Here is a 9,980-nt window from a genome sequence, read left to right as displayed (position 1 = left end):
AATGAGCTCATTTAAAAACCAAAGTCCTCAGAATGATAATAAAAAAAATATATACCTAACACAAACACTGCAATTCTAGACAAACCACAGATAACACCCATTCCACATTATCATAGATGGTTTAAAAACAAGTTGTACGGGCGCCTGGGTGGCTCAGTGGGTTAAGGCCTCTGCCTTCGGCTCAAGTCATGATCCCAGGGTCCTGGAATCGAGCCCCGCATTGGGCTCTCTGCTCCGTGGAGAGCCTGCTTTCTCCTCTCTCTCTGCCTGCCTCTCTGACTACTTGTGATCTCTGCCTGTCAAATAAATAAATAAAATCTTCAAAAACAAAACAAAACAAAACAAAAACAAGTTGTAGGTCCACTTGGGTTTGTTCTCTTTTTGGATTTAGTTTCCTAGTAGGATCTAATAGGGAAAAATTTACCTGTTTGTCTTCGAGTTTTTCTCTTTCCTCTGATTTATACCATTAATAATTGTCTTGTTTCACAAAATTGATGCCCATATTCCTTCTCTACCATGGAATACTCTTTCTTGGCACTAAAACTAGGCCTGAAGATACATATTTGTATTTAACAAAATGTTTATCCAAAGCATGAGGAAAATCAGGAAAATGTCATGTCAATTGAGTGCTTCACATATTTCTCTTCTTATGATTTTTTTGGCACTGCTATGGAAGAGTAAAAGCCCTATGAAAGATAATAAATTTAACTATCCACTTGATAATGAACTAAGTTGATATTCAGTCATTTGACTATACTGTGTAAGGCTCCCACATAATATAGGACATTTATAACACCTGCTCATTGTTACCTGACACATGAAAATGTTTTTTCAAATTTTATTCAATTGGCAAATTCATTCTCTAAGAAATATATCATTAGATTGATGTCAGATGGCATGATATTAATGTTCAGCTATTTTGATATGTCACTCTCCTGGCAATATATTTTTTTAAAGCTGCCGTAATTCAAATACTTAAACTCCAACTCAGTTTCGCTGGGAAAGTACTAAGTTAGAACAATTATCAAAGATATAACTCTCCTGCTATCAACCCCTACAATTACGGTAGATTTCTCAGAAATTAGTCTAATATAAGTATGCTCATATGTCACATATCTCTAGCATTCAGAGAAAAACAAGTTGTGCCACTTTCCAGTTTTCTAGAACTAAAAATATTCATCATAAAGACAGAAAATAAACCAGAATCATTTTATTTAAAATTTTATTTATTCATTTGACAGACAGAGATCACAAGTAGACAGAGAGGCAGGCAGAGAGAGAGGAGGGGAAGCAGGCTCCGCGCTGGGCAGAGAGCCCTACACGGGACTCAATCCCAGGACCCTGAGATCATGACCCAAGCCAAAGGCAGAGGCTTTAACCCACTGAGCCACCCAGGCGTCCCTAAAATCTTTTTTTGAACAGACATCAGGATATTGCTGGTTTGGCCTCTCTGAAACTGACAAATTAACAAAATCCAAAGGGTTAATAGTTTTGTACCCATACTTATTTGGATTACCACCCTGGTAGAGGTAAATGGCAAGAATCTTTGCTCCTTTGAAATGAAGAAACCTTCATAACGAGATGAGAACGAGTGCAGTTTTCAATGAAGCAAAGGCCTTAAATTCACCTATCCTGGCCTCTATCCTAAATCTTAATTAAGTTCAAGGGTATTTTCCAATACTTAATCAATAAAGAAAAGAACTGACCTCATAACATTCTCAACTAGCGAAGGGAATTAGAGTGGAGTGATACAGTTATAAAGTGTTTTTGCAGCCGTCCTTATCACCTAATGATCATATGACAGCTAGAATATAGGGGGGGGAAAGTTCATTATTTCTTCCACTCTCTAAAACTAAATTCCCAGTTGAATACTCTTTCTCCCATATGACCCCAAACAGCTTCATTTCAGAGCAAACTGCTATGAACTTAAACTTAATCTCCAATGTAACTTTTAAACTATTACTCCTGTAACTTTATGGAAAAACACTAGGTTCGTTCAAAACAAAAGGCATCTGGCTGAACCATATTTTCTTTCACCCTTCAAAGATTTTTGCATCTGGATAATAAATCTCTCCTTTAAGCACAAATATTTCCAGAATTATGTGTAACTCCAACAATTCTATGAATGACCAAGTCAAAATTGTTCCCTAGAACACTTCATCTGCAGGGATCTACTCTATGTTATGTATACCACTGTCAAAGCCTGATGCATATCATAACTAGAATATATGAACCCTTTAGATTAAAAATTTACATATATTACTTTCAGAGAATTGTGTCCAGATGCCTGCTCTTTCTTTGTTCTTGATGAGGAGGCAATATAACATCATAGTTTAGTGATTCAAATATATTGATATCTATAGGACTCTTGAAATTGTCTATTTTTCTTCAGTCAGTTTGGCTGATTTATATTTTCCCAGGAATTTGTCTATTTACTCTATGTCTTTGAATATATGTTATACTGTTTATCATAATATTGCCATCATTTTTATTTTTACATCCTTTCCTACATTTGGAATTATAATCTAGTTATCAATCTTAATAATGATGATCTTCTCTGTTTTTTTTTAATTAACCTTGGCAAATGTTTGTCCATGTTTGTTATAATTTCCGTGAGGAATTTTCCAACTTCTCCATTGTATTGGCCTATTTATTTTCATTAAACTCTTCTACTGGGTTCTTTACATTGCTTGCTACAAAGATGCTGGCTTTAGGGGCACCTGGGTGGCTCAGTCTGCCTTCGGTTCAGGTCATGATCCCAGACTCCTGAGATGGAGCATGCATTGGGCTCCCTGCTTAGCAGGAAGCCTGCTTCTCCCTCTCCCACTCCCCCTGCTTGTGTTCCCTCTCTCACTCTCTTTATATCAACTAACTAACTGACTAAATAAATAAACAAATCCAAATAAATAAATAAATAAATATAAAAAGATGCTGGCTTTATATGCATGACTCACTACTTTTCTGCCCTTTTTATCTAAAAAATAAACACTTCATACTACAACCACACCAATAATTACCACCTTAGCTGCATTTCAGTCTTGAATTGAAATATTTATAAAATTAATTGTACTTTTTTCATTGACCATGAGTTCCAGTCCTAGTTTGTCTGTCACTTTGTAGATATATATATTTTTTCAAACTTATGTTATTGATTTCTAATGTTCCTGAGTTTTGGTAAAAAATGTGATCTTTCTCATACTTTGAAATTTAAACTAACTTGTTTTATGATAAAACATGGTAAATTCTCAAATATGTACCATGTGGCCTTAAGAAATAATAAATAGTCTTCAGTTAATATATATAGTAATTTTTTAAAGATTTTATTTATTTATTTGACAGAGAAAGAGAGTGAAAGAGGAAACACAAGCAGGAGGAGTGGGAGAGGGAAAAGCAGGTTTCCCGCCCAGCAGGAAGCCCAATGCCGGGCTTTATCCCAGGATCCTAGCATCATGTTCTGAACCTAAGGCGGACATGTAATGACTGAGCCACCCAAGCAACACAATATATGCAGTCTTTTTAATAATCACACACATGAAAACTAGTCAATTAGATTAAGATTCCTTATTTTGATATAAAATAAATACAAGAATATAGAAAACTGTAATTCTACTATTTTTAAATCACTTTGAAATATAAAATACTGCCAGGATTATGTTAAAAATCACTCTATATTTTGGTGACTTTTCCCATTTCTTTCCATATTTTAAAAATTTTACATCAAAGTTATGTTATTAGGTGAAATCAAGTTTAGAATTGCTCAATCTCCCAAAGGAACTTACCCTTTCTATCTATGTATTCCATTTCAGTAATTTCTTTAAATGAAAATTTGTTATGCCCAATATTAATAGAGTCACCCAAGCAATATTTTGATCAATATGTAATAAATTCCAGTCCTAGAAGTAGGAATTTTACATACATTGGGTCACTTAATCTTCATAAAACCCAAATGAATTAGGAAATATTGGTATTCACTCTTTTTACAGATAAGTAAAAAGAGGCACTGAGTATTTAAAGGATTTGCCTGTGGTCAAAAAATTACAAAGTGAGAGAGCTAGGGCATCAAAAGCCAAGTCCCTGAGCCCTTAGAATACTGTTTTTGCCTGTTATTTTGTTTGTGAAGACAAAAGACTTTACACTGCAAGGAAACTTCCAATTAGTTTATAAAAATCATGCGAAAATAACTACACATAATCTAGTACAGAGCTAAGCACACAATAGATATCCAATAAACTATATCAATATGCTGTGGAGTAAACATATTATTCCCAAGTTTAAAATGAGGCTTAGATCTAGATAAAGAAGTTAAGATAGATAATATACCTTTGGTAGAGACACACACTAGATTATAATCAGAAAAGGCAGGGAGGGTATGGACCCCAGTCAGGCTGATTCCATGTTCTTTCTAGTATGACCTAAAAAAATCTCTCTTCTGGCTGTTACTTTCACTTAAACAAGAAAATTATTCACTGTAGCACTAAAACAACCTCTCAGATTTAATAAGACTTGAATTTAGATGTCAATTCTTCTAACATAAGAAGATAGATAATAGTAGTATGTAATGTTGTGAGCTACTGTGGGAATTAAATGAGAAACTAATGGATATAAAGTGTCTAGTTCAATGCCTGCTACATATTGATTAATTCAAAAGCTTTATATTTGTATACACTTTCTAAATAAGTTGATCAAATGCACTGGGCTGCAACAGCTTTAAATATCTACACTCCTAAAAAGCTAAGTTTTGTAGTGAATGTTCTCTTACGAATTCCCAGGAATAGTGTAGAGAAACAAATGCTAGCAGTAGGGAAGACTACACCACTTGCTTTATATATTAAAATTAAGCACTGCCTTTAGAGTTTAGTTTATAAAGACTTATTTCATTAAATGTAAAGGTCCATCATTTTCTTAGTATCCCACTTTTTCATGCTAGACACATGCTCAGGATATTCAGAATTAAAAAAAGAAGAAGAAGAAGAAGACACTCTCTCTAAATAATAGACTTAAGACTGAATATTTTTAGGGAATAACAAATAGATCTTTTCAAAATAAAGAGAGTAAGAAAATGAATTCAGTGAATCATTGAAATAACAACCTACAACTTGAGAGTTGTTCTCTGTATTGTAATTATGTATGTGACAAAATAAGCTCTTCAAAAGTTGACTTCAAGATGAGAAAAAGACACAAAAATGGGTGCTTCAGGGCACCTGGGTGGCTCAGTGAGTTAAGCATCAGTATTAGGCTTAGTTCATGATCCCAGAGCCCTGCTCACCTGCGAGCTGACTTCTACCTCTCCTTCTGCCCCCCCACCCCCCGCACCCTCCCAAGCATGGGCACTCTTGCTCTCTCTCTCTCTAAAATAAATAAATAAAATCTTAAAAAAAAAAAAAATGGGTGCTCCAGGATGAGAGACTCTAATTGTAGTGGCATTCTATGAAGTTTTACTAGTACAAGATAAATAAAATCTAACAGTTTTCTCTTAGAGTTGACGTTACTGACTAACCTCAGAAGTAGTCTTTCTTTTCGAAAAAATAGCCATTAAGATAATAAAATCGGACTTCAGTAAAAAAAAAAAAAAAAAGGACTCCACAAAATAGAAATTCAAAGCATTTTAAATCTCACTAAACAAAGACTGTCAAGATTAACATTCTGAGTTTCTTTTTCCACCATCTTGGGGCCTGTGGAGGCCTGCTGGGAACAGGACTCCTCTAAAACGCTGAATAATGTCTGAAAAGCTGTGGTCCAAGGCCACTTTTGCTGGCTATAAGCAGGGTCTCCGCAACCAGAGGGAGCACACAGCTGTTCTTAAAATCGAAGGTGTATATGCTCGAGATGAAACGGAATTCTATATAGGCAAGAGATGTACTCACGTGTACAAAGCAAAGAACAACACAGTGACTCCTGGTGGGAAACCAAACAAAACCACAGTAATCTGGGGAAAAGTAACTCATGCTCACGGAAACAGCGACATGGTTCATGCCAAATTCCGAAGCAACCTTCCTGCTAAAGCTATTGGCCACAGAATCCGTGTGATGCTGTACCCCTCAAGGATTTACATTTAATGAAAAGTAAATAAAGGTGTAGATTTGTTCTCTTGTAAAAAAAAAAAAATTAACATTTTGATGAATTCCCTGATATTATACCTTCAAATTCTAGTTCCTATGGGATACGGCAAAGGTGATCCTAAGGGGGAAATACATAGCCAAGCAAGCCTCCCTCAAAAAAGATGGAAAAATCCAGAATACACCAGCTCTCTTTACACCTTAAAGAACTGGAAAACTAACAACAAATTAAGCAAACCCCACACACAAGAGGAGAAATAATCAAGACTAGAGCAGAGATCAATGGGATAGAAACTAGAGATACAGTAGAACACATCAACAAAACTAGAAGCTGGTTCTTTGAAAGAATCAATAAGATCGATAATCCACTGGCCAAACGAATCCAAAAGAAAAGAGGGAGGACCCAAATTAATAAAATTATGAATGAAAGGGAAGAGATCCCAACAAATGCCAAGGAAATAGAAAAAATCATCAGAAATTATTATCAACAGTTATATGCCAGTAAGTTAAGCAACCTAGAAGAAATGGATGGATTCCTGGTAAAGTATGAACTTCTAAAACTGAATCATGAAGAAACTGACAACCTGAATAGACGAATATCTAGTAACGAGATTGAAGCAGTGAACAAAACCTCCCAAAAAAACAAGAAAACGGGACCTGATGGATTCCCTGGGGAATTCTATCAAACATTCAAGGAAGAATTAATACCTATTCTCCTGAAGCTGTTTCAATAAATAGAAAGAGAAGGAAAACTCCCAGACTCTTTCTATGAAGCCAGCATTATACTGATCCCTAAACCAGGCAAAGACTCCAACAAAAAGGAGAATTTCAGACCAGTATCTCTGATGAATATGGATGCCAAGATTCTCAACAAGATCCTAGCTAATAGGATCCAACAATACATTAAAAAGATTATGCACCATGACCAGGTGGGACTTATCCATGTGATGCAAGTGTAGTTCAACATTCACAAATCAATCAATGTGATAGAACAAATCAATAAAAGAAGAGAGAAGAACAACATTGTCCTCTCAATTGATGCAGAAAAAGCATTAGACAACATACAGCATCTGTTCTGGATTAAAACTCATCAAAGTAGAGGAAGAGAGGGAACATTCCTCAAACTCATAAAATCTATCTATGAAAAACCCAGAGCAAATATCATTCTCAATGGGGAAAAACTGACAGACTTCCCTTTGAGATCAGGAACACAGCAAGGATGTCCACTCTTGCCACTGTTGTTCAACATAGAACTAGAAGTCCTACCAACAGCAATCAGACAACACAAGGAAATAAAAGGTATTCAAACTGGCAAAGAGGAAGTCAAACTCTCTGTCTTCTCAGATGACATGATACTTTATAGGAAAACCACAAAAGACTCCACCCCGAAAGTACTAGAACTCATACAGCAATTCAGTAATGTGGCAGGATACAATCAATGTACAGAAATCAATTGCCTTCTTATACACTAACAATGAAAAGATAGAAAGGAAAATTAGGAAATGATTCCATTTACTATAGCACCAAGAACCATAAGACACCTTGGAATAAACCTAACCAAAGAGGTAAAAGATCTGTACTCGAAGAACTACAGAACAATCATGAAAGAAATTGAAGACACAAAAAGATGGAAAAGCATTCCATGCTCATGGAGCGAAGAATAAACATTGTTAAAATGTCTACACTGCCTAGAGCCATCTATACATTCAATGCCATCCTGATCAAAATTCCACAGACATTTTTCAAAGAGCCGGAACAAACAATCCTAAAATTTGTGTGGAACCAGAAGAGACCCCGAATTGCTAAGGAAATGAAGAAGATAAACAAAAGTGGGGGCATCACATTGCCTGATTTCAAGCTCTATTACAAAGCTGTGATCACCAAGACAGCATCATACTGGCACAAAAACAGACATATAGACCAGTGGAACAGAGTAGAGAGCCCAGATATAAACCCGCAACTCTATATGGTCAACTAATCTTCAACAAAGCAGGAAAAAATATCCAGTGGAAAAAAGATAGTATCTTCCATAAATGGTGCTGGGAAAATTGGACAGCTATGTACAGAAGAATGAAATTCAACCATTCTCTTATACCATACACGAAGGTAAACTTGAAATGGATAAAAGACCGCAACGTGAGGCAGGAATCCATCAAAATCCTAGAGGAGAACACAGGCAGTAACCTCCTCAACATCAGCCACAGAAACTTCGTTCAAGACATGTCTGCAGGGGTGCCTGGGTGGCTCAGTGGGTTAAGCCTCTACCTTCAGCTCGGGTCATAATCCCAGTGTCCTGGGATCGAGTCCCACATTGGGATCTCTGCTCAGCGGGGAGCCTGCTTCCTCCCCCCTCTCTCTGCCTGCATCTCTGCCTACTTGTGATCTCTGTCTGTCGAATAAATAAATTTAAAAAAAAAATTAAAAAAAAAAAAGACATGTCTGCAAAGGCAAAGGAAACAAGCGAAAATGAACTTTTAGGACTTCATCAATATCAAAACATTCTGCACAGCAAAGAAAACAGTCAACAAAACAAAGAGGCAACCCACAGGATAGGGGAAGATATTCGCAAATGACACTACAGACAAAGGGCTGATATCCAAGATCTATAAAAAACTCCTCAAACTCAACACACACAAAATGGATAATCATGTCAAAAAATGGGCAGAAGACATGAACAGACACTTCTCCAAAGAAGACATACGAATGGCTAACAGACACATGAAAAATGTTCATCATCATTAGCCATCAGGGAGATTCAAATCAAAACCACACCAAGATACTACCTTACACCAGTTAGAATGGCCAAAATCAACAAGACGGTAAACAACATGTGTTGGAGAGGATGTGGAGAAAGGGGAACCCTCTTACACACTTGGTGGGGATGCAAGTTGGTGCAGCCACTTGGAAAACAGCGTGGAGATTTCTTAAGCCTTTAAAAATAGAGCTACCCTATGACCCTGCAATTGTACTATTGGGTATTTACCCCAAAGATACAGATGTAGTGAAAAGAAGGGCCATTTGTACCCCAATGTTCATAGCAGCAATGGCCACTGTCGCCAAACTGTGGAAAGAACCAAGATGCCCTTCAACGGACGAATGGATAAGGAAGATGTGGTCCGTATATACAATGGAGTATTATGCCTCCATCAGAAAGGATGAATACCCAACTTTTGTATCAACATGGACAGAACTGGAGGAGATTATGCTGAGTGAAATAAGTCAAGCAGAGAGAGTCAATTATCATATCAATTCACTTACTTGTGGAGCATAAGGAATAACACAGAGGACATTGGGTAAAGGAGAAGAGAAGTGAGTTGGGGGAAATTGGAGGGGGAGATGAACCATGAGAGACTGTGGACTCTGAGAAACAAACTGAGGGTTTTGGAGGGGAGGGGGATGGGAGGATGGGTGAGCCTGGTGGTAGATATTAATGAGGCCACGTATTGCATGGAGCACTGGGTATAGTGCATAAACAATGAATCTTGGAACACTGAAAAAATAAAATAAATTTTTTAAAAAAAGAAAAGAAACAAAAACAAAAACCAAATTCTAGTTATTTTTCCTTGACACAATGATTGGGGATATTGCAGTTTCCTATGTGAATGCCTAGCTCAGAGAATCTTATTTTTAGATGATAGAGAAGTTGGGGGCGGGCGGGGGGAGACAAAAGGCCAAAATTAAGGCTAAAGGTATGATCAAGATCTTATCAACACTGTATTCTAACCAACAGATTCTAAAAGTATGATTCATGGAACAGTAGCAACTCATTAGACGTACAAATTTTCAAACCTGCCCAAGCATTACTGAACCACTAAGCCTGGGCGTAGAGACCAATAACCTGTGCTTTAACATGATCTCGACCAATAACCTGTGCTTTAACATGATCTCAAGGGGATACTGATAGACACTAAAATATTAGAACCA

At 36.7% G+C, this 9,980-nt stretch overlaps 1 protein-coding gene across 1 annotated transcript; it reads left to right on the top strand.

The window, feature by feature from the left end:
• Positions 1–5,677: 5,677 nt before the first annotated feature.
• On the top strand, positions 5,678–6,096 carry LOC308337231 (large ribosomal subunit protein eL33-like). The gene has a single exon (XM_080795348.1). It carries the CDS (start codon positions 5,718–5,720, stop codon positions 6,054–6,056), a length of 339 nt encoding a protein of 112 aa, XP_080651474.1. The 5' UTR covers positions 5,678–5,717; the 3' UTR covers positions 6,057–6,096.
• Positions 6,097–9,980: the final 3,884 nt, after the last annotated feature.

This window comes from Martes martes (genome assembly GCF_963455335.1).
Source record: "Martes martes genome assembly, chromosome: X".
Classification (NCBI taxonomy): Eukaryota; Metazoa; Chordata; class Mammalia; order Carnivora; family Mustelidae; genus Martes; species Martes martes.
The sequence above is the reverse complement of the archived record's forward strand: the minus strand, read 5'-3'. Positions and strand labels throughout refer to the sequence as shown.